The sequence below is a fragment of the Chroicocephalus ridibundus genome, chromosome 5 (genome assembly GCF_963924245.1).
Source record: "Chroicocephalus ridibundus chromosome 5, bChrRid1.1, whole genome shotgun sequence".
NCBI lineage: Eukaryota > Metazoa > Chordata > Aves > Charadriiformes > Laridae > Chroicocephalus > Chroicocephalus ridibundus.
In genome coordinates, this window is record NC_086288.1 from 4890838 (window position 1) to 4917005 (window position 26168).

The 26168-nt window shown below is 40.3% G+C and overlaps 1 protein-coding gene across 1 annotated transcript in view; it reads left to right on the forward strand.

The window, feature by feature from the left end:
• The window catches only part of NDST4 (N-deacetylase and N-sulfotransferase 4), a 147459-nt gene that overhangs the window by 69833 nt on the left and 51458 nt on the right, over positions 1-26168 (forward strand). The window contains exon 4 of the mRNA XM_063336645.1: positions 22333-22420. Within this exon, the coding sequence (XP_063192715.1) occupies positions 22333-22420 (88 nt within the window). The remainder of the gene's footprint in view (positions 1-22332; positions 22421-26168) is intronic.

Here is a 26168-nt window from a genome sequence, read left to right on the forward strand (position 1 = left end):
TAGTCATTACAGGCTGCGTTGCCCTCGTGTCACCTTTTAAAGCACTTGAGAGTGGCAGCGAACAGCACAATGAAGCAAAATTCTGGAGTTCCCACTTTTGGATGGTCTTAAAGCCTTTAAAAATGAATTTAAAAAGCAGCTGAGAAGTCATTAGAAGAAAAATTTAATAATCAGACAATCTTTTTAAAAAATGGGAGTGTCTACTCCATTCTGCTTCATCAGAGATGACAGTTCATTCAATATTTTCCTTGTTCGGGTCTCTTGAATCACCCAATTCTTTCTGCAATTACTTGAGTGGTGAATACTGCTCAAGTGCCTTGTCAAGCTCCATCACACAAAACGTTCCATACTTTTTTGTTTCAGTAAAGCCTGTTCTTTCATTCAGAATTTCAGTACTGCTGTAGTTAAAAAACACAATTCCTTTGCCATCAGTAAAAAATTTATTTTTCTCCTTGGCAGCCTGGCAGATCAACTGTCTATCCTGCCTGAATTCTAATAGATTTGGGGTTTTCTCGTCTGCCAGGTTACCCGCTGAAGAGATGGTAGAACTTGACACTGTTTAATACGGTGCTACCAGAACACAAATTCTAGCGGCTCTAATTTTCTAGCTCTTTCATTTCATTAGTTTAGGTAATTATGTTTCTTCCACGTGTCCCACACATTAAAGGGGTACCTCTATCACAAATCTAATCAAGATTTTCCTGAATGTTTGAAAAATCACTCGGTTTTCTTCTGTCCCAAAGGGCACGCTGTCTTGTTTGTCTGCAGGGTTACAAGACTCCAGGCAGTGCAATTTCATCTTGTTTGTACAAGCACCACAGAATTATCATGAATCTGAATGGGGTTTTTTCCCAAGAAAAGAGGTTTAATCTATTACAAAACAAGCAAATGAATTAAAAAAAACAGAGAAAAATCTTCCTTCATTCTTCTGGCTTTTTAACTGGCTGTAAGAACTCAATAGAACTTAATTTTGAAAAAGATTAATAATTCTGAAATTTTAAAAAACAGCACAAAGTCTTTTAACGTATAGAAGAGGCAGAGTTTTTTAGTTACTGGTCTAATTCAGAAATATCTAATGCTCACGTCCTGTGCTCAGCATCGCTGTCTTGTGAGACATACCTTTGTTTACACGTCCACTAATTTCCTGGATTTGTACTGATATCTCGAATTCTTTCTCCAAAATAATTCTGAAGTCATAGGTTGTATCACGCTGGAGTATATTTCCAGGACATATGTGGCACTCTATTTAATTTGGCTTCATTTAATTTAATTTAAATCATTTTCATAACATTTAGGAAATCCGTAGGAATCCAAACCCATGGCTGCTTTATATCAGCCTTTCAAGAGGCCTACGTGAACCTGAGTTTTAAAACAATGCATATTAGTTAAAAAGGAGCAATAACAATTGCTTCCTATATAGCAAAATAACACTCTATGAAACGATCAAATACCTTTCCAAAAAGGCTAGCCAATGCAGACTTAGAGAGCAGTCATAATTATTGCCTTAAAAGCATCAATGCAGCCATAAACACATTACTGTGAATGCCATACATAATGCAGTTACTTTAGTAGCAGTCTTGCTTAAGTAACTTTAAATATGCCTTTGTCATCCAAGTGTGAGCAGAAGAAACAACACTTAGAGCAAAAGCTCAATTTAGTATCATTAGCATTATTCAAATGATTTGAAAATGGCAGTGCTCAGAAAAAGGTGAATAGATGGAAGGATGAACAAACAGGTGAGATAACAGAGAAAATCTCAAAGAGAAAAGGAGAACTTTGAAATTTAAAATATTTAGCAATAATTAACTGGGCATTTTCTGCCCACCCCTGTGTCATAATGTAGTATGAAAATAACTCTTCATCTATGCTTGGTTTCAAATTCTTGGACAGATCGATCGATTGGTCAATCTATCCATATACCTATATACACATACATTCACACAAATTATATCAAATCTTATGATCTTCTTTGTCTCTTCTATGACTGTGGCCATAGACCACTTCAATTAATACTTCTAATGTTGTATGTCTCCACCTGTCTTCTTTCCATACAGGTAGATAAATGTCTTTTAGGTAAAAGTTACCGAATTCCAGCTTATGTAGAGGGCAGAATAAGAGTCTAGAAAGAGCTGCACCTCAAACACTGGGCTTGGTGTCCCTCTAAAGTGCAAAATTACTTTCCAGTAGATAGATGCTGTTTATTAATTATCATTCCTGAAGGTAAACATCACATTCCAGCACGTGGAACTTCAAAACCAGTAAACTGTAAGCAGATTACAATGCCTTTGTTCAAAATCTAGGATGTGACCATTGCTTCTAGTGAGCTGTGCATTCATCTATGGGAAGATTTGGGCTTTCCCCAAAGGGCTGGACAATTTTCATCAGGGGTTCCTTTTCCTCTGGACATACACAGAGTCCAAATACTTTTACAGAGACATAAGAACAAATGACCTTCTGACTCCATCGTTCAACATGAGTCATGCATAGCTTGGAATTGTTAGAGTGAGTCATATATTGCTTTCAGCAGTTTGTCGGAGAATAGTGCTTTGCATACAAACACATTGATTTCGTCTGGAGAAATTCACTTCGCAAGAAACTGCTTTATTTAGGAAATTTCATATGGTCTGTGTGTAGCTACTTTAATAAATAAACAAAGAAAAAGAATGATTTCATTGAACATTTGAAATTGTGACAGTTGGATACAGTTATTTCACTGCTGAGGGGGATGTCTGTGCATCAGAGAGTTTATTGAGGTTTTTTTGCAATGATCATAAGCACACACACAAAGAATCAAATTTGATGAGAAAATCATCCTGCCTTTTATGTTTATGTCACCAGATAATATTCTGGTGACAGGCCAAGCAAAAGAAGATAAAATCATGCAAAGCATTCGGGGTTTGCTGTGAGAGCACGAGCTGTAATAAAACACGCATTGTGGTTTTCCATCAGATACCGACTAGTTAGACCTGATGGTCAGTTTTTGACCTGTGACCATTGGCATGGCAACTCTCCAACCCTTTGTGGAGACACAAATCAAGGCTCTCCAGTTTAAAACCAAGAGCACCAATGGGAAGTGATGGGTAAACCCACTTCACACAAAGACCTGGTGTTTAATGGATCTCTTGGGAAGGTCTGGTTGTTACACCTATTATAGCTTCTGCCAGCTTCTGTGAATAGGTACACATCTGGGATTCTTGGGCACCGAACAGTTTCTATCAGTCTCTTGCTTTATACCAGACCCTGTGGCAATGCAGTATCGCTAGGACTTGCAAAGGGTGATGGTAAGAAACTGCAGATGGTTGACGCCCCAGATGCCAGTCTCCAGAATAAGGTTAACATCTGTGCACCAGCAGTACTGAGTGCTGATCCATCCGTCTGTATTGTCAAGTTCCAGTACCCGTTATAGTTTGAGCTAATTCTAGGGTTTTCTATGTCATTGCTAAGATATATAGCAGGCTGAACCAGATATATGTGGGAGATCCCCTTGTTCTCCATTACCGTGGCCCATGCTACAGGTGCATGCCAGTGACAGTGTCCCAAGAGGAGAGGTCGCATGTTCTCCATGCTCAGAAAGCAGGGCAGTGCTTGCAGCCATAGTAGCCACAAGAGACTCTTTTTCGGTTGCCTCCGTTGTCTCCATATTAGGGTTGATTGGGAATATTTGTACCAAGATATGTGACAGTGCTGATGTTATTTGGGGCTAAAAGCTTGCAGCACCCATGAAACTTCACCCATGCTCACATGAACTTACAAAACAGTGAAAATGTGGACACTGTAGTGCTGGGAAGTTCCTGAAAAACTTTCCCTTTCCATAGGCTCCCAGAGCCCCTGTGCTTAGGAATTTTATGAGATCACTTTGTGGTTTTTGCTGTGTGCTGCATGCATGCCTGGAAGCACCCGCTGGGGGTTAGATGTTAACACATCCCCCCTCTTCGCTCTACAGGACACCCGAACTCCATTTGCAGAGATCACAGTTTGCTGCCCCACTCCTTCAAACTCTCTCACAGAGGGGCTTTCCCTTCTTTCATGCATTTTTTCCGCCAGTACAGGTTCCTCATTCGCCAGGTCGGGTGAGCTCCCGTTTATTTATTGCCGCACACATGGTAGCAGAAACAAGGTTCTCCAGTAAATCCCACCACTGCTTCATTGCCAGCCTATTCTCAATTTGGTAGCAGGATGCCAACATCAGTTTTAGCTTACCCTTCATTTCCATTTTGTGGCCTTTAATGTCTTATCCATACATTTATTAGCACTGCTGTCTACACATCCCTTTTACAGCACCTCTTCCGAATGCACAGTGGTACCCTTTCCGAGTGATGTACGTGGATGCAGCATAGTTTTGTGTCCAACCGTAATCATTTTCTGCAGGCAGCAAACACAATTACTGCATAAATACGGGAGGTGAGAGGAATAAAACTTTGTTCCTTATGGGCCAAACACACAAGGCAGTGCTTCTATGGAGATTTTCTTAGAGATAAGCAAAAGTAATTTGAGGACTACTGCCCATAGAGCATCATCACCCACAGAGAGTAAGCCACACATTACGTTTTTATTTTGACAGCAACCTTTTATTCTGGAAACATTGTCCTAATAACATAATACTTCTCCTTAAAATTAGTCTTCTATCTGTGCCAGAATATGCAGTGGTCCTAAAATCAAGTTTTCTAACTCTATCAGATTCATCTGCATAGGACCTTACAGTATAAGTGTCTTTTCATTTATTAAAATCATATTTCTTTCACATTCTTGCTTTTAGTATTGAATATGACATCGTAAAAAAAACCTCTCTAGTTCTACAATAGGTACATAAAAATATTTTTATTGCTATTAATACATTTCTCCAAAGAAAGCATGAAAGAATTTTTTGGTCTCATGGGCAATTATATTACTATAATACAAGACTATCTGGTGATTTGTACACATCATTTCATGTGGACAAAATTTCTAAATTTGTTATGGAAATATTAAATATAATTATAGAATCACAGAATGGTAGGGGTTGGAAGGGACGTTTAGAGATCATCTAGTCTAATTTCAATGCTTACAATATTTTATACAGAATATTTCATAAAAGTTAGGAATTTCTCTCAAGAAATGTCAGGATGAAAACAAAACTTTTTTAAAAATATTAATAGAATTTAATTTTCAAAATTAACAAGAAAATGAAAGTATAAGTTATTCATAATTTCCTGCAAACCAGTGTATTAGTAAAAACACTGGAGCTTTCCGAACAGTGTTTTTGTTCATTAGGATTTGATTTATTGCAACACATTGCATATATTAAAGTTTTCTGATTTAAAACTCCAGCATTTATCATTGATTAGTAAAGCATAAAAGAAAAAGCTCTTGTATTTCCAGTTAAGCTTAGCACGGAAAGACTAACTAAGGCCACGTGGTGTCCTTCAGATCTGAGAGTTTCTTTCAGAACGACTTTGCCTGTTTGGAGTCCAGAGTTTGTCTTACCCAGGTCTGTCATCCAAGGTCATTGAGCTCAAAAGTGTTGTTCTGTGGATAAGTTAAAGTACACGTGGATGCCGCTTGGGGAAAAAAAAAAAGTAGTTTCAGCAAGTTGAAATTCTTGAAGTTGAGTGAAAATCTTACTTTTTTTCTTCCCTTGTTTTTTGTGAGACAGGGTCTCCTAAATCCTGGATTCCTTTAAAAAAAGAAATCTCCTTTTTTGTTTAATTATCAGTAAGATTTATGACAAGCTAGGGAAGGTTAGAGTCACCTATTCCTTTCTGAGGCCACTAAATTTGAGTAGTAAAGCCGTTATCCCGCTTCTGGCTCATTTTAGAGAAGCAGAACCAATGACTGGCTAGTTTAATTTTCACCTGAAAGAAACTAATGCCTCCCCATCCCCAAACATACTCTATTAGCAAAACATCACCTCAGTGTTAATTTTTCATGTTTTCTTGAGGAAATAAAGCCACAGATGAATAATTTTTTTCCCCCTCCAGGAGCACAAATTATAAACACCATTTACCAGGCTGCGACAGTTTCCCTATCTATAAACTGACTCTTTTCTACGTTTTTGTTCTGTCTTCACATTACCAGTACTCTCTTAATCAGCTGTCCACATTTTCATTCAGGCAGCACCCAAACAGAAGTGGGATCTGTGGCACAGTACACACTCAGCTTCTCTAGCACGTGACATCCATGCTATTTTTAACACTTCTGATTGGAGAAGACTGAATTAGTTATCTGGGAGAGTTTAATTTTTTCAATTGATGTAGTCATTTAATCGGTATTTTTGCACGATTTTTTTTAAAATCACTAATTAAATATATTAAAACTAGTACCTACTTCCCAATACTTTCTGACCAAGGTATGATGGAATTAAAGAATTAGAGACTAGGATTTTATCTTTCCTTCCTTCCAGCTTGTTTAGCCATATATCCTTGAACTAAATGGGTGAAAAATCCTTCCAAAATGGCAAAGTGGCAAGGCAGGGGAAAATGAAGTTCATATTCTTGTTACTCAATCAACTTGGACTGCTCCAGTGAAACAGTTTCCCATGGCAAAATGTTGATTTATTAAATGCAGAATGTTCCACCGGAATGTGATTTAAACAAAATTATATTCTGCCAGCTCGTCTGCTCTGGCAGGCTGAGGGAAAAGTGGACAGTTTGAAGAATATTAAAAAAAAATCCAAAAGATCATAATTAAATGTAGCTTTGGAATTGCCGATCTTCCAGAAATTAAAAAATGCAAATAATTCACACTCTGCTGAGAGAATTTTTTAATATGAGAATATCCCAGGAAATGCATATTTCAGGTTTTACTGCCTCTTCATTTTATGTAAAAGCCAGAATTATTAATGTAACTTTTACATTACATGTTAAATCTAAAATATCAACATTTAAGCAATTTCTAAAAGTTGTCTCAATATTACAGTTGAACTGCCTCAATAGCATCAAAGCCATGGGCTTCAAGGACCTATGTTTTTCACCCCAAAACATCAGACCTTCAAGTAAGGGCTGTATAAAGAATGCTTGAATTCACATTTTTGACAGCATACCGTATTTGCTTGCCTTCCCCGAAACTCATGAAATATTGGCTCTTAAAACCGTCAGTTCTTGAAAGCGCAAGTGCTTTTTTGGTTGAGATCCAATTGTTTTAACAGGGTAAAGCTCGGTATAATCCTCCATTCCCTGGGTTTTTAAACTCCGCAGAAGTCTGTGGGTCTGTACATTAGCCGGCTCATTAATAGGTAGATACAATGCCAAGATCAGGATCATTTTAGTTTTGATATTGATTTCAGTATCGGGGGGGTTTGGCATCAAAAGTATTCTCGGCAAGAGCAGCTCCAACTGTGATCTCAGGGCTTTGGAGAGGGGGGAGGCCACAGCTGGCCACCTCTGGGGTGACTAGCAGCGTGGTGGAGAGCAGAAGAACGTGGGAGAGAAGCCCAAGGGATGAGGATCAAAGTGGACCCTGGATCAGGGCTATTTTCCAGGGCTATTAGCCTAAGGGCTATACAGACTGAAGACCTCCTTTGTAATAATATTTACTGTAGGTTTTTCAACAAATTAGCACAAACGTTTGGAAATTGATTGAATATATTGAATATATTCATTGAATATACATGGGTAAATAAGCATTAATCTATATGTATCTATAATTAATAGAGACTAAATACTCTATAATCATATTAATTTATTGAATCTTTAATAGGGCTCCAGGCATAAGCGTGAACTGATGAGGCTACGCTCTGCATGGTTAATAATAACATATTTCTTTAAAAAAAAATAGGTTCAGCTGCAGAATGTGAATTCTTTAATAAAAAAGCTCTGCATGTGTCTTCCTAGTAACATATCCCAAGATTTATGTGCATCGTAAACAAATATGTCTGTGGTATTATAAAGTGTAATTCCACTGTATTTGTTATTAGGAAAGGGAATAAGGTTTCCCATATGCTTTCACTATTATTTCTCTTGTAACTGGAAACACGCTGCCAGTACATTATCAGGAAATAAAAAGTACCCGTCGCTGCTGTAAATATTGCAAGGTGGGTGTTACGGAGCAGCTCGGTGGTAAAGACCAGCAGGGATTTATTCTCAGCCTTCAGGCAGCAGGTACGTCCCAAAGCTCCGCAGCAAGAGGCAAAGCCTCGGACTAGGTGACACCTTGTCATTTGTTTGCTTAATGTGAGGAAACGTTTTGAGTTGACGAGACACACATTGATTTCAGGGGTTTAGGATGATGACGAAGGGTGGCTTAGAAATTTCCAAAGATCAGGATCTCGGCTGAGACTTGAATATAAAATTACCTACGCTCAACTTAACTCTTTGGCTCTCCTGAAGGGTAAGCGGAAATTCCCTTCTCTTCTCTCTCATGTGTTCATAGCTGATAATACAGTGGACTAAGCCATAGGGGAAAAGAAACTGTCTTTAGAAAAAGGAGTTTATTAATCTTTCACCATTATTTTATGGTTTACGCTGGGGGCACGGCCGACCAGCCCCTGTGTATTGCACTGGGCTTTCTCTGAAAGCAATACAAAGCCCGTCCATGGACATGAGGGTACAACAGGGCAGCGCGATGCTGGTTGAATGCCCTTTGAGGGCTCACCAGGCTAGAGTAAAATCACTTGAAACCATTTAACTGACTAAATGTGACTGTTAAAACCAGTCTTCTAATATTCTTCTGCCTGAATATTCTTCTGAACTGATGAAACCCAGCTGATATTCATCACAGAAATATTCTGTGTTTAGCAATTCCAGTGGCTGGTTGCTGGCGCTATAGCCTCAGACGGCGAAGGTTTGAGGTGGGCTACACCCCAGCGGAGGAGAGAGGGGACAAAGAAGGGGGAATTTAGAGCCCATAGAAGAGCTTGAGGAATAAGGAAGGTTTTCCACAATGGAAAAATACCACCTATCTTTTAGCTAATTCTCATCTTACAGTTGCAAATTCTTTTCGGGATGTGAATGTACACTTTGTCAAACAATGCCATTTGGGTAGCAGAGCACTAGCCAAGTAAAACCTATCAGAACAATCCAGTATTTACGATTTTAAACAGATATTCCCGTATAAAATAAAATTATGGCACTCCCCCACACCTAGGAGAGTAATAGAACCTCTCACTTCAGAAATGAGTGGAAATTTAGTGTAACACCTATAATTAAAAGGTTGATACTTTGCTGAACATTTTTCTCAGTTTAATGATCCTAAGTTACATGGATTCATACTTTAAACTACAGGTTGCTACCCAGTTTTCTATGGGAATATTTAGAGAGAAAAGTACTACCTATAATGACTAAGATAAAAAAAGCAACTAGATTTAAAAGTTAACTGGCTCAGTAATGCCACTTTCTGCCTGCCACCAAAATGTATGTGAATGGCTTTGAAATAGGAATATTTTTTTTAGACAAAAACCAAAACAAACATCCCCCCCAACCTTTCTGCGCATCTTTTGTTTTCTGAGATAATACTATGCAAGCATTTAATGTGCAGGTGAGCTTAGCTTTCGTCACTGTTCTTAAGAGCTAGAAACTTATTCACCGTAAAGATTGACAGCTGGTGTTCTCATATACGTGAGAGCAGAGAAAAACCAAAAATTTCAACTATTGTGAAACTTACCAAAGGATCACAAACATTAGAAACACTGATTTTCCCTGTATTATTATTGTCATCAAACATCATTACGCTTGGAAGACATACCCTTCTTCTAGGGTGTGGGCTGAATCTTTCACCAATAATTATTCCCTGTGGAAAGCTCTGTATACCACAGGAATGTGTTCTCAGGCAAATGATAAGTTGGGGAAGAGAAAAAGAAATCTCAAAATTATGTTCCCGTTCTCTTCCAAGCAGCCAAGAAAACAGGTCGTAAAAGACATCAGTAAACACTTTCTGATTAAAAATGCGTGCTAGAAATGTTTACTCTCCCTTCCAAATAAGTCACTTTGTGTACTTACGGCATAGCACAGCATTCGCCCCGTGTAGCTTAGAAAATCAGGAATGAGGAGCTTGAAGAGGACGCAAGCATACCTTTCTAACAGGAAATACTTTACAGATGCACGGTGCTTGGGGAAATTCAATGCATCCCAATCAAAAAAGGTTGTTTGTCAGAAGCAGTTTTAGAAGCCCTGGGGATAAGTCATCCCTGTCAGGAATGATTTAGTGGTATCTAGAAAGGGATGAGCTCTATCAAACGGTAGGAAATTCACCCAAAACCTCTTTTTCTCTCTGGTGGCTGAAGTTGCCTGCCAGACCTCCCACCGGTGGGGCAAGGGAGCAGCTATTATCCTTGCTCAGGGCTAATTTGGTTTGACATCCTAAATAGCAGAGGGCGTAGAAACTCATCCAGCGATCTGGGCACCCAGCTTCATCTGTCACAACCAGCAGGAGCCTGGACTTCTCTGCTGTCTCTGGATCTGCCTTGGGTTGTGGTGCCAGGTAGAAGGGCTCCCTGTTATCAGAAGTTTCCTTCCTAGGAAGTCACTGGAAGGGATGAAAGGCTTCTTCATACTTCTCGATAATTTCATCGTACCACTTGAATTTCTCAAGGGTACAGGTTTGAGGTTTTTTCAAGTCTGTAATCTAGAGTGTTCTGAAGAAGGGCAGTACTTCAGTTTTGCTCTGAGTATAATTTTCCCACTTTTTGGAAAGGTGCGGTGATAATTTTTAACCATACAGCTATGACCTGAAGCATTTCCTCTGGCTCTTAGAGAGATTTGTTCTCAATTTTACCTAAAATCACTTAGTCTTATGAAAAAGTAACCTACTGGAACCTCTGAAATGGTTGATTTCAAGTTTTTCAGGCTCATTTGGTGATCTGGCTTGATTTTCTTGGAGAATGTACTGGCCTTTGATGTTTCTACTCAAGAGAATTGAGTAAAAACTTAGCATGGGCCTTGCCATTTTGCTTTGGATCTTCCAGCTTCTTTCTCTGGACAACTTACTATGCTGTCTTCAAGCTAGAAAAGGATAATAAAACAGTGGTAAGCAGGAGAATTTTCTGGGACAGAGGGATTTTGAACCGGTCCTCGAGGACAAAACAGGCCTTAACCCCCACTACTCTAAACTTGAAGGACGCGGGGGTGGCAGAAGCAATCTGACCTCTGGTAAGAGAGGTGAGCGTGGTGTAAAGCAAGAACATTTGCCTTGCAATTCCCTTTTCATTTTACAGAAACTTCCAATGCCAGTTAACAAACACGATCAAAACACTGAAGTGAGCTCCCTAGATAATCCAAGACGGCGTCACGAAGAAGGAAGAAGGGTCAAAAAAGTTAAGCTCTGCTAGACAAGTATCAAGCATCTCAAAAATATTAAAAAGCAACACTTAATCCTAGTGATTTTTAAAGCACATCCTTACGCATCAAGATTTTGCAAACTCAATTTTTCAGAATAACTGACGAAGACATAGAAGTCTCCACAGCACCACCAGGGAAGGCTGCGTGATAAAAGTTTCCTAGCGAGCTATCCTGTTTTTTGAGAACAAAGAAAAATGTTGCAGAGGTTTCTGTGAACCTACTCAATTTTAGGGACTCCAGTTCTAGCACAGTTACACTTTATACAGAATGCAGCCAGATCTTTGATTGCAATCTATTGAGGATAGAAGGGGACCTATGAAACTAACAGACTGATTAAATGTGATTTGGGCTTTCTGTAAAACAGGCATTCCTAGGTCATTGGAAGTAAATGGAAAGGAGACTGTATGCTGATTCACCATCCCTGCAGGTATTTAAAAGACAGGCAGATACGGTGCTCAGGGACATGGTTTAGTGGTGGACTTGGCAGTGTTGGGTTAATGGTCGGACTGACTGGTCTTGAGGGTCTTTGCCACCCTAAATAGTTCTAGGATTCTGTGGTGCTCCTCGGGATCCATTTAACTTAGATTCCCTGGTTTCTGACTTTTAGGGAGAGGGTAAGCAATGGACAGACTTGCCAAGGGGAAAAGAAAATAACAAACCACAAACACAACTGGTGTATAGGTGCTAGAAGTGATGGGAAAAGTACGCAGAAACTATTTGAGATTTCCATTTAGAAGCGGTTACAAGGAAAAATAGCAACTAACAATGAGAAAGACAACAAAATTGGAAAAGTCTGCACACTGAGCATAAAGAGTTCAAAAATATCTGTTCTCAGATAAAAAAGCGCTGAGGGGAACCATGTTTCTCCTCTGCCCTTCTGCATTTGGATATTTTGGACATTCCCCATTTTTTAGCACCGACAGCAGGAACAGGAACGGAGAAATTAGCAACTGCTGTGGTTTCCTTGTCCGTGTCCGTCCCCCCGCCCCTCCCCCCGAAAGCTTTAGAAGTGGTACCCTCTCAAAGCCACTGGTTATATCCATCCCCATGCAAACACGCCCATGCTGAAAACTGAAGGACAGACCTGAATTTTGATTATATCACTTCTGTTCCAATCTCTACTTTATGACTGAATGTGTGTTTAAAAAAATAAAAGCTTAATTCCACCACAAAGCATAAACATCAGTTTTTAAGCAGTAAATTTGAAGTAGAAATTTGAGATTGCTGGTAGGAGTTCAGGATTTTGAGATAAATGTCCATGATGAGAATTTTAAGGAATTTTTATTTTTATGACAAGTTACTGACGTAAATAATTTCCAAGGGCAGTAAAGGAACAGAAAACCCACTCTGATTAAACCTTAGTAGATCCAAATCCATAAATTAAAGAAGATAAATAAGGTAGCCTCCATTAGTCCAGCCCTTAAATAATTTATAACAACTGAGTGCCCACGTATAGCAGGTTGGGGGTTTTTTATTGTTAGGGGATTTTTTTGCTTAAAGAAGCAATTCTGACAAGAAAGAAAGGCAGCGTATACAACTAAAAGAATGTAGTTATTACTCTTACTTGTCCTTTGCTGTGAATCTGTATTGTAGCAAAGAAGGGGAGACTTTGATCCTTTTTTGGCACAGCCCAAACATTACTTGAGAGGAATTGTAAATGCCACTCTCTATGTTTTACTGTTAGTGACATACAGCACAATGACCGACACCAATGTGGTTTGCTGCAACAGGATCACGATCACTGAACATGAATTTTGCATTAAAATACTATTTTAAATCTTGATGTTGTCTCTTTAAAGCCTCAAGATGGTTTTCCTGTTCAATACTTATTTTAGGGGGGGGGGGTTGGCGATTAATCAGAGCTAGATGATGCCTCTGGCTTTCTGGCCTCTCTCATGCTAGCACTCCAGCAGAATTACAGAAAGACAAACTCCACCTGCCTCGTGCAGATGCGGGTACGGGACAAGATGCAAGAAGCATCATCTTATCTTTCCTCCGTGTGCCTGTTGTACTGGCCAAGCAGAACTACAACCATAGGGAGCGTGGGAGCATAGAGTGACCTGGGAGAAGATGGGGGAGCTATTTAAATTAGACTAAGCATTCCTGATCATGTTGTTTGTTTTAAAAACTGGACCAAAAATCCTTCATCTGCAGCTGGCAGATTACCTTCTCCTGATTCTCAAGCCTAAATAGCCTCATGAGACCCTACCTGGGGTACTGTTGTCCCCCAACAAAAGCAGGACACGGACCTTCCAACCCAAACCATTCTACGATTCTGTGATTCTCTTGCTGAAAATGCTTCAACTTTTGAAAAATCAGAATTGATAAGAAATAAGTCCCTTCGCTGCCCTGCTTCAAAGTGCCACCGGCTCCTGTCCCTGCAACTTGTGGGAAGGGACTTTGGTCAGCAGTGGGGCTAGTGCCAGCTGGCTCTTGCCCAGCCACACGGAATCACCACCCGTTCTTAGCTTGGGCACGTGCTGCTTTTTCCCCTTCCAGGATTTGTCAGCAGATTTGGTCAGGATTCCTAAAAAAGCCTTCAGAATCAGTAGTGATTTGTATTAAAGACCCTCAGTGATTTCCAAATAGGCTGTAAATCTTTTGAGCAGACAGTGCTGACACAGAGCAGTGATCACTGCTAGCAGGTGACCACTGCAGCCATACCCTGCTCTGACAGTACCAGCAGCAGGTCCTGTGGACGCTCACTCACCACCATCCCTAATGCCTTCCGCCTTCCCCAGCCAGATCCTGCTGGAGAATTGGAAGCAATCTATCTCATTGACTCGTCTGTGTGGTGCTGGTTAAAATAAATCCTGCTTATTAGTAATGTGCTTTATTTGTAATTTTTGCTTTTTGCCCTGTTAGACTGTCCCCTTGCTCTTCATTTGGGCTTTCTGTGGCTGGATCTTCTAAGAAGTACAAGACTGTGGCTATGAATTCCTTTCTCCAAGAAGAGAGACTGAATAATTACCACGGTTATTTATATACGTGCACCCACACATGTGCAGTTGGTCAAGGTGCTCTCACTGCCGGGTTATCTGTGTCACTGTTATAGCATCATCTCTCCCATAATACTTAACCAAAAGCCGCCTTCTGAGTTTTCAAGTGATGTTGTTAGCCAGTTAGCCATGAGTGCTACTAAATTTGGTGCAATATCACCCCATTCATCCCATTCAGCTGAAACTAGATGAACCTTTACCGGAACAGATGCGTTCCTCTGTGCTGAATTAAATGCAATTAGGCTCCTGACAATTTTCTGACTTAAGCATGGAGTTATGAAATAGCAGCAGAAGTAGATCTGATAAATTGGGTATCCCACTCATAAAGGAAAAATAAATTCTTCTGTTTGCAATAAACATACTACATATGAGTGCAAAACATGACTTTTTTTCTTGCTCCAAATAAACCCACATATCCTCTCAGACCTCACACTAAGACAGTTACTCAAGGGAAATGCTGAACAGGCTCAAGTAATAGCTCTATAATAAAAAAAAAATAGATCTGCAGACAGAGCTGGCTGTGTTCAGCACCATCAGAGACCTTCCTATTAATTCTTTATATGGCACTATAGATTAGCATAGTACTTCACAGAAATAAATACAAAAAGAAGTGAGGTCCCGTATCTCAGGAAGGCAGAGCAATGGACGAAGCCCTGCTTGCCTCGCTGGGAGCAATGAGGGGTCTGCGGCAAGCACGGGGAATGACACCATTTGTATAACGCACCGGGTGAAAAGCATCTTAAGAGGGAATGTACATCTGTGAGGGTTGACAGTTGCCCATTGATCAGGTGCCTGGTTAACAGCTATTCAAATCAGTTTTGGCATAGGGTAAATCGTACGAGTGATTTCAAAATCCCATTAAGGATTTGACTAACGTTAAGCCCTCTACTGCTTTCAAAATCTAGCCAATAAGTCAATAATGTGAATTCTTTATAATTCCTACACTATAGTATTATTATATTGTTATATTGTTGTATTGTTATAAGCTTGTGAAGTGGGCTGAAATCCTCACCACACAGAAATCAATGACTCGGCTTCACTGGGTTTATAAATTCCTCACCAAGTTGTGTTTTAAGAAGTGCAGATACCGCTGATTTGACTGTCCCCCTTATGGCAGAAATTTGCGCTCAACGCCAAAAGCTGGAACCTGGAGTCCTGGTCTTGCAGTGATCCTGTCGCTTATGTCAGGCCAGACATCATCACTTTTTTAAAAAAAATTCAGTTTTCCTATCAGAACAACAGTGACTAGCTATTTCGCACCATGCTTATAATAGTTACTGTGATTGTTATTCTTTCATGGTAATCCTATGAAGATTGCATTGGCTTTGAAGATTGCCAGGACCGCAGCAGGCATCATCAGATTTTTTTCCTAGCATAGATCTCGGGGATTGGAAGAGGCAATCAAAAATCACATCCTGACAGCAACTGCTTGCAGTGGAAAGAAACATTGCTGAAAATATTCTTTGCTTTTTTTTTCTCTACAAATCTTCAGCTGGAAATCAAGACCAGAACTACCACTTTGTAGTCTTCCAGCTTTCCACAGACCACCATCAAATTGCTGCACGGAACACCTTAGGAATGAACCTCAGTGCTATATAACTGCAAAAGCATTAAGGACAGATGTTAGGAACAAAAATGAATAGATGCATTGAAAGACTTCTTGGTATCAATAACAAGTATGTACCATAGAAGCCTGAGAAAACTGTCTTGAAGTGAAAAATACAGGGAAAATTTTCATCAAATCTTAAAATAATTTTGGTGGGAAGGGACATCTGGAGGTGATATAGTCCAAGCCCCTGCTCAGAGCAAAGGTGACTTCAAAGTTACATCAGATCATATCTCAAAGGACAGAGATTCCCCAGCAACCTGTCCAGGGAAAAAATCCTGTTTACTAAGCAGTGTATATAAACATCACATACAGAAAATTTACTGTAAGGAATATCTATGTTTATATATTTGCACATATTTTATATCTACAGTACATATAAATAAATAGTAATGTGTGTATAGTGATCATATATATATCTTATGCACGCACGCGAAAGAAGGAAAAAACATGCAGGAGTGGAATCGGTACCCAGCACTAGGATCCATTCCCAAATGAATGATGACTTTGAGTAATGGCAAGTTAGCCCATTTTTGACAGGATTCTCAGTCATATCCCTCAGATGGTGATGGGGCAACGTAACCTTGGCCATGTAGCCCTGGGATGCCAGTCACTGGCACATCCTCCCGTGCCAGAAGCACTTCCTAGAATGAGTCTGTGGAAATAAAATAATTCATGATGACAGCAAATTATAGATACACTGAAAAGCAGAAATACCTAACTTCCCCTCCTTCCCTTGAACTCCTTCCAAACTGCATGAAGAACTAGATCCTTTCTTTCTCATTTGTCTTCCACCTTGTGCAGTCCTCATGGACAGGCTGTGTAGTAACTTGGGATCGTGTTTCCTTGGGAAGCTCTAGCTAGTGGAATGCCCCAGAGGCTGGGAGACCCTGGGCACCCTCACCACAGAGGTCCCTGCCACAGAGACAGGAACCTTCAAGATCTTGAGGTTTTTGCTGGTTCCCAAAATTCACATTCACAGTATTGCCCCTGGAAGGCCACACAAATGACTAGGAGCCCAAATGAAATGCTGGGCTTCCTGCTCCACATTGGGATAACGTTGGGTCCTGCAAATCTTGGGTCCCTCCTAGGCTTCTCCTGATGCTCTCAGACATGTTCACAACTTCTGGGAAGGTCCCTGAAACACTTCCAAGAGCGAGGAATTTGGTTCAGTTTTGCAGAAATCATGTTTAGAGCTGTTGTAAGGACATTTTGACAATTTCAGTTTGCATGCTAAACAATGTCTGTTTCACAAACTGTTGGGATTTTCCTCCAAAACCAGATTTTAAGTTTTCACCAGCTGCTCTCACAGACAGTGATCCCTTCTTTCCCAAATACCTTTTTTCCTGTCTCTAACACTATTGCCTGCAATGTGAGCAGCTTCTCAAATCAGAGGCCCGTGAACTGGCAGTCGTTAGCCTGTCTTTAAGATGGTAACCAGGTATAAAATGCTAGAGAAAGGACAAAGATTTGTGTATTAATTCCTGTAATTAATCCTTTTTTGGTTTGACTAAAGTTTCCACTCTCTATTTTAAAAGAAAGGGATCACCAATCCCCTTTACATGCATTTGCAGACGCGCAAACACATGACTGCGTATACCCCTGCCTCACTACAAACAGCCCCCAATATTGATCACATTTGCCTCACTTTCCCTGATGAGAAACACGAGATTAGTTTTTGTTGGCTCAATTAATCTGGCATCTGTCCTCTGCACCCTACAAATCATTGCACATGCAAAGAAGGGCTCATGCTTTAGCAGTAGCATTGATCCACGTAGACCTTTGGGTTAGGAGTAAAGCCTCTTTAATTACTTTGGCTGACTTTCAGGGTTTCCTTTTTTTTTAAAAAAAAAAAAAAAACACGGCTTGGGAAGACTAGTACCACGTTTTAGCATTGTTATCACTTAGCCTAGATTTGGAGTTCTGGTCCCCAGAGAAACACCTTCTACCTCAGCCTGGCCTGCCCATGCTTCGCATCAAAATCAGAAAAAGTCGTTCTTCTACCTTCTCTAAGGATTTGATAACCTCTACACTTCCCTTAGCCAGAGGTGTTTTGACCTTTAATTAAAAGGAAAATTTGTTGTCTTCCATTCAGAAGGCAGCAAATAATGAACTCATTAAAATGAGGTTAGTGTTTAGGCCTTAGAGCAATAAGAGCCGAAGTCTCATTAGCAGCTAACAATCCAGAACATAGCCCATAAATAAACCTAATATGGCAGAGCAAAATGCCTTGGTGCATTAAATTTGAGCAGAATCAAATGTTTACAGTCAATGATGTCTGGGGCATGAAGTTTTAATGTACTTAATAAAGGAAAGCAAATTGCTTCCTATTAGGCATGAAATGTTACTGCAGAAATTGCCCCAAAAAGTTTATTATGTAAATGAAGGATAGAGTTATAATTAACAAGGACATAGCGGGAAAATATCACTTCTTCTTAATAGATGCACCAATTATGAAGAATAAAGACATGGCAACTTCAAATCTACAAAAGGTAATTATATGGATTAATGTAAAAGACTGCTGAATGTAAATGCAATATATAGAAGAAACCATATCTTGTGGATGTCACAGAGAGAAGCCTCATTTAAAAAGCAAAGAATCAATTAATAAGATGAAAGTTTTGAGAGATTCCAGGCAATTAGGGTTTTGTATTTGAAAGAACAGCTTGGATTGACTCTTACAAGAATGCACTTTGCTTAGCCTGCTGAAGTTGTGGGTAGCACCTACCATTCTCCCTCAGTGAAGGCAGTCAAGTTCCCACGTTAGAATACAACAGGGAGCGGGATGGGAGAGGGACCCATGAGTCCCCAGGGAAGGAGGGCTGCTGGGGACAGCACAGGAGGACCAGGCAGAGTGTGAATAGCTGTGTTCACACCTGGCGTTGAGTAGGATTTCCAGCTGTTAAAATACAATAGCCTTTCTCTGTCCTGCAAAACCCTTCAAAATAAAATAAATACCTTCAGCATCGCACGGCGGCTGTGTAAGTCCCAGAAAGGTTTTGGCAGTGGATGCCAGGGATGCACAGTTTGTCCACCATGCACCATCCAGGAGCCAGAGCACTGGTCGAGGGACGTGATTCTGCCCCTCTGCTCTCCTCTCTTGAGACACACCCCCCCCCCCGCATTACTGTGTCCAGCTTTGAAGTCCTCAGCACAGGAAGGACGTGGACCTCTTGGAGCGGGTCCATAGGACGCCACAAAGATGATCCAAGGGCCGGAGCACCTCTGCTGTGAGGACAGGCTGAGAGTTGGGGTTGTTCAGCCTGGAGAAAAGAAGACGCCGAGAAGACCTTAGACAGGCACACAGGAAAGATGGGAAGGGACTTTTTACAAGGGCATGTAGTGATAGGACGAGGGGTAATGGCTTCAAACTGGAAGAGGGTGGATTTAGATTAGATATCAGGAAGACATTTTTCACTATGAGTGTGGTGAGATACCGGAAGAGGTTGCCCAAAGAAGCTGTGGCTGCCCCATCCCTGGAGGGGTTCAAGGCCAGGTTGGATGGGGCTTTGTGCAACCCAGTCTAGTGGAAGGTGTCCCAGCCCATGGCAGGGGGCTTGGAACTGGATGATCTTTAAGGTCCCTTCCAACCCAAACCTTTCTATGATTCTGTGACTGCCTGAGCAGCAGCGTTGGCAACTATCCTCACAGACAGGCAAAGAAGCAGGGATTTACCCACCTGGGAGAGTGCAAGAAGGGCGATGGAAGAAAGTTCTCTGTTCTTCTCCTGCTGCGGCACTTTTCTATGCGGCATGCTGTTAAGGTCTATACCTACAGGAAACAAAAGTTCTCATTATTTACTGTGCAAAATTATCAGTGAAGGCAGTAGCATTAGCAATTTTGTTTGAATATATATTTATTAGAAATAGGGAAGGTAGGCCCTGATCACCTAAACTGAGATTGTTTTTTTTATATTTTATATTAAGTATGTCGAAGATGTTACCCCCGTACAAACAGACAAGTAGTGACAAACTAAGTTTGGACTGACTTAGCTGACAGTATCTTCTTAGTATTAAAATTCGGTGAAGTCATGAAAAGGAAGTTTAGCTGCATATTATATAAATTAATATGCATATATGGAAATTGCAATAAAAAAAGTCTTTAGGACCAAGCCAAATCCAGTTTGAGTGACAGATTTGCCCTTTAGACAGAGAAAAATGCTTGACACACTGCAGGTTACAGGATTTACATCTTAATCCTCGCTCTGTGTTTTTAATGAGACCTCACTGGGCTGGAAGGTTTTTGCCTATCCCGCAGTTCTGTCATCTTCTTGAGACGTGAGTGTGAGGGAAATCAGAGAGAAAAACCAAAGCGATATAATGATGTTTGTTTCATATACACTCTTATACTGTACGTTAAGTGATGATAATTTCTCAAGATGTTCTTTCTAGAAAGGAAAATTGAATTGATTTTGCTTGGCCCATCAGTTTTTCTCAACATATATAAAATGCTCTAGATACCTTGGAAAATTACGTTCTAAAATATAATGACTCGGATTCTATGCTTGTGACTTTAATGGTATCAATTTAGTGCCAGTTTTCACCAACTGGGGATTTCCCTCAATATCTTAGCTAACCAGGGTGTTGATCTCTAAGGTTTTATATTGTAGTGAATATTTAGTTGTTATATATTATGTAAATATAGTCCCACATGTGAAATTGTCACAGGATTGAAATAATCAACTTATTTAATGTCTGGCAAGATAGGCAGGAAACCATACTGCTATTTTAATATTTAACACTAAAGCACAAGATTTACTGTCATTACATGACTTTATTTCCTTTAGCGAGGAAGGGAATTTGCTTGGTGACTGTTGTATCTGATAACCACTCTCTTTGCTTTCCACCTTCCTTAGCACCTAATAAATGTTTCTGTTTTAAAAAATGAAGGCAGATGCACACTGTCTAGCAGTCTTTTGTGTTACACTCCCGAATTCCCTGGCACCTGAACGATGCCTCTATGGAAGGTGGCTGTTAGCAAATGAGGCTCGAGAAGAGGCTTTTGGTCTAACACGCGCAGTGCCCAAAAATCTGTGTAATTAGGAGGGAGTCAGGAACTTGAAAAAGTCAAGGTCCTATAGCAAACGCTGATGGTAACTGACAGTACCTTCCAGCCCATTTTAGTGCAAAGGAAACATGATAAAACATGAGACCACAGAAACCTGACCTGCTTAGTTCTGCTCTGGACGAGGGTTGCACACCATCCGGCTGCATCTCAGCTGCTTAAACCCCGGTTTCATCATTTGCGCTGGACTGGCGATACTTTTGGTTTATGGTCACAATTAAGAGTTTGGTGTTGTTTTTTAAATTAGACCAGTGGGTTGAGCAAAAAGGTAAAACTATTTTCCTGTAATGTTGTGTGAAATTATTAATGACCATACAAAATGTAATTTTTTCAAATGAAAGGAAACATTAGCTGGACTCGGACTGTGTGTAAACCACTGCATTCATTTTGTCTTTGAGCCGTGCAAGAACGTGAACACTTGATCAATAGAAATGTTATTAATAGGTAACAGGAAAAGTCATCGAGAGCCACATAATGGAGATGTGGAAAATTGATGAAAATAGAGCTTATAACCCATTCGACATTGGCAAGAGCAGTAGGGAGATACATGCACTATCTATCTCACATATGTAGCACGTCTAAATTATGTGGGCTGGTGATGGAAAGCGGACTGATATTTGTGCAGCGAGGACTATCGGTAGAAGCAGTGCAGAGTTGACAACTAACGGTAAACGTAGGCAGCTCACGCAGGCTGAACCATCTTTTCTCTAGTGGTTGCAAATAAGTCCAAGAAAAAATGGGTAGGTGACCAAGATGACACCTCTTGCTTCTAGAAGCAATACCCTTTTCCTCCATTTCATTTAGACTGGTCTTATCTTTTGCTTGGAGGAGGGAATAAAAATAAACAGGGATTTAATTTCTGACACAGACAACGCTTCTACCATAGGTCAAAACTGGAGTTTTGCTCATTCACACTTAAGCCTGAATCGGGTATTCAGATATAATCAAAAATGTTTCCACAGGTAAGTAAATCCCCGTGCCTCCACATGTGGATGGGAAGTTGTATTCCTAATTCTGCTTTGGGTTTTAAGCACATTTCATCAAGCTTCATTAATAACCTGAAGCATGGATGACTTAGTGGTTTTGTATAGTGCTGCCTCTGAATGGCCCGATCAAAGTCCTGCCATTGATCACTGCAAACAATGTATAGTATCTTGGTCCAAGTTACAGAACCATCACCTACTTTGCTACTTAGGTACTATTACTAGCATTGCTAGACCATCAGACTCGGATGGAACAAATTAAGCTCACTGTAATAGTCTTATAAAAAGAATAAGCCCGAGACAAAACATGAAACATTTAACAGGATCTTCTTTTTTGTATCTCCTCAGTTCGACACAACTTTTAAAAATGAGGCATTCCAAAAATTAATAATCATTTTTCTAAATGCATGTTAATTTCTTATTTATTTCAGGCTTTACTAGAGACTCAAAATTTACTGCGCACTCAGGTTGCAAATTTTACCTTCAACCTTGGATTTTCAGGAAAATTTTACCACACAGGTAAGAAGGAACTTCATGCTCTCAGGTAGCTGCAGTTAAATAGGTGACAGGGTTTTAAACCTAGCTTTAAACATGCCCTTTTTTAAATAACATGTTGACTCGGTGGAGCAGTGGGAAATACATGCTCCACCATTTCAACATCCAGTGTCTAATTCAGTGTCCAAAGGGGCAAAGATATGCTGTGGATGAACTCAGGAACACCTAGATGCCCTTGGTGCTTTTCTGAAAGATGTGTGGTAGTAAATCTCAGGGTTATAAAGGAGGCAAAGTAGCTGCTAAGATCTCTATAATTCCACAAAAGACAGGAAAGCACAGAAGACATACTAAAGTTTTTTCCAGGATGTGTGTATGATGAAATATACAGATTGGAAAACTCGTATGTCAAAACCTCTGAAGGGGCAGAGGTGTTTGAATGGGATGCACGAGATTTTGTTATGGCTGTGAAGGTAATCTATCTCAGTGGTCTGCAAATCAGCAAGGATGATAAAAGAAAAACAAGATGGAAATAAATTTGTATTGAAACCCTGCTCCTTTCACACTCCGTGTAGTAACAAGGTGCACACTTTCACTGTGTTTCTGTGGAAGATCTTTTACATCTCCTTGTGACTCCTTTCTCTCTTTTGCTACATTTCTCCACAGTATGATGGGCCCCCCCCCCTTTTTTTTTTATCCCCTCTTCATTTGCCTTCTCCTTAATACGTCACTGCAATTCCCCTCAGGCTTCCCTCAGCTGTCACTGAGCCGTGTTGCTCCCTAGTACAGCTAAGGCAAAAAAAGCCAAGTTCAGCGACTCCCTTCAAAGGAGACGCCTCCTGTCCTTCTCCATTCCAAACCCTGTACCCATCCCACCTTTGAAGACCAGCTCCAAAATCCTCAGCTCTCAACCCATCCAGCCACATTTAGTGACACTGAGTGATGCTAGGGAGGCCGAGAAGCTTATCTATCTGGAGCAGAGGAGGGGGCATTAGAGCAGCAAGAGGATGGGAGGGGAAGTTTAAAAGCTGGAAACGATGCAGTCCCAACTGTCATGGGCCGTGAGGTAGCTGTGGAGTAAGGCAGATCACCCCCCTCAGCGCAGGCATTTTGATCGCCAGTATTTGAACACCAAACAGATGAGCTTACCCAGCTCTTATGTCTCCGTTTCACCACCTGTTAGGAGAGTACAGAGGTCCCTGGGAGAAAGGGAGATGAGGAAGAATCTGGGGGATGAGAAGAGAGAAGGAAACCAAAATTATGTATTTGTATCACTGTCTCTTTCAAAGTCCAGGCTGTTTTCCCTTGTGCAAGCACATAACGCTAAGCAACTGCTGCCCAGGAAACCTTACAGCCTAAAGATACAGGCTGGAGAGCTTGAGAAAAATGAGAGGTAGAGAGAGATGGAATTACTTGCCTGGAGTCATATAACAAGCCAGTGGCCGACCTGTGATTAGAGAGCAACTTCGGAGACAAAACTTCAGTATTCTCCTCACTTCATCTTGACCTGCCTGTGTCGTTATTCCTTCTGGAGATTAATTGGACACACACGTAATACAGCAAAATAAACAAAAGTAGCCCAAGGCTCTGAGCCACTCTAAAATAGGATGCTGCTTGGTTGTGGCCATTTACAGAGTAAAGCTTGTATCAGTCATTACGCTGCAGAGAAAGGTAATTCAAGGAGGGGAGGAGGTGGAGAAAGAGATAATTTATTATAACTACTATGATGTACTGAACAGTGGCTAGCACAAAACATGCAGCCTTTCTACAAAATGAAACCCCTGACCTGCCAATACATTTTCTCTTCCTTCATCCCAGCAGCCTCCACATTGTTGTCACAGGTTTTCTTGCCCAGCTGACATAATGCTGACCAATTTGAGTTTTGCTACTGCTGTAGAGAGAGAAAATAGTAGAATGTGCATGTGTGCCTGTCCTTCTAAGGCTCTCAAGGCTTACGAAAATAGCACAGAACTACTTAATGAGTTGAAGCGTGTCATTGCCTCCATTAAGGGACCTGCTGCTGCCTGTACTCAGCGATGCATCTGATTTTTTAAGTGAACACTTCATTTATGGGTTGTTGGTGGCGTTTTGTCATATCAGTTTAGGGGAAGGGTTTCAAAGTATTCTCCGTGCAATATACGCTTTATTGACTCGTTATAAATAGAACATGGAAAGGTATTCTTTAATTACGGTGAAAGTGGCTTGTTCACCCAGAGGGGCTTTTAGCATCAGATATTCAACATGTTTTATTAGCGCACTGCCACTGCTGTGCCTCGTTGACTTCCTTAATGTGTGCTTTTGCTCTCCTTTCCAAAACCTGGATAATTTTAAAACTACAGGAGGGAGATGAGCGTGAGAACGCATTGGCAGATTAAACAGCGATACGTTTTCATCAAAAGATGTTGCTGACATCTGTACTACAAATACCAATTCTAGTTGGTGTGCCTGTGCGCGAGTACAATAGCTGACACATCAGCCTCACTGCTCATCATCTCGCCGCCACCACCACCATTGCCTTCTGGGGCACTGGTAAACTATGCACTGTAGAGATAACGCTATTAGCAAAAAATTACACAGTTGTGCAAACACTTTCTACTTGTTCATGCTGTGGCAATAGAAATTAAGATGTTCTCAGGATTTGCATTTAAGATTTATAAGATGATTGATAGCAACTTCAGGCTTAGTTTGAGTTTTGAGCTCAAAAGAGAACTCTAAATTATGACTGTACTTTTAAAATATGAGATTATTTATTATGCACAAACAAACTTTGAATTATTACCTACCTGTGTAAAGTGCATGCTGCATCTCAAAGCAGATAGGTGTTCACTGCCTTCATTGTAGGTCTACTGCATTTTTCAGATTTCACATTAAAATAAAGATAGAAAGTTACATAAAGAATGTTGATTGTAGAAGAAATTAAAACCTCAAAATCCTATCCCTTGTTTTGCCTCCAATACTCTAACATAAGGGATTGGGCAAAAGTATTCCAACAATATAAGCACTCACCAAACGATCCATTTCTTTTGCACCTCTTTGCATGAGATTTTTTAGAAATAACGCTACTTAAGAACTTATAAAATCAAACAACACTCTTTTTAAAGGCTTGAAAGTTGTGCTCAAAAGCAACACCACCACCAAATGTTAAACTTCCAGCTTTTCTGTTTCAGGTCTGCCATTACAGGGTGGGGGACTTTTTGTTTAAACTAGAAAGTGTCATGCTTTATCTTATTTGATTTTTGTTAGGGTAAGAACTAGGGCGAAGTTCGATTAGTTGTACCTAAATTTACACAGAAATTAGTAGGAAAAAATAGGATTTTAAAACATAGTTTTTAAAAATGAAATTATTTCAAGAACCGTACCGTACTTCAAATGTTAATATGGCACTAAATTATACTTTGACCTAAGGCTTATGTCAGATGATTGTAGTTCTTGATATATTTCAAATATCCACCTTTTTCCTCTTCGTCCCTACCTTCAGTTTTCTACCTTTAGGGTACCAAAGAGATCTTCAGATGGCTTCACAAACTCCTATTCCTTTCTCTCCTGCCCTATTTTGAAAGCCTGTGTTAGGTTTCTTCCCCCAATCACATTTCCCTCGCGTGTGACCGCAAGTGAACCACATACCCCCAAAACCAAGACAGCGGTCATTGAACAGATGCAGCGTGCAGAAGTTTTGCACGAAGGAGCAGACATTCAGAGAAGGAGCAGCCATCGGTCCTTTATTTTCACTAAGGAATTACCTAGAAAACAAGGTTGTTTTCTCTTTCCAGCAGCA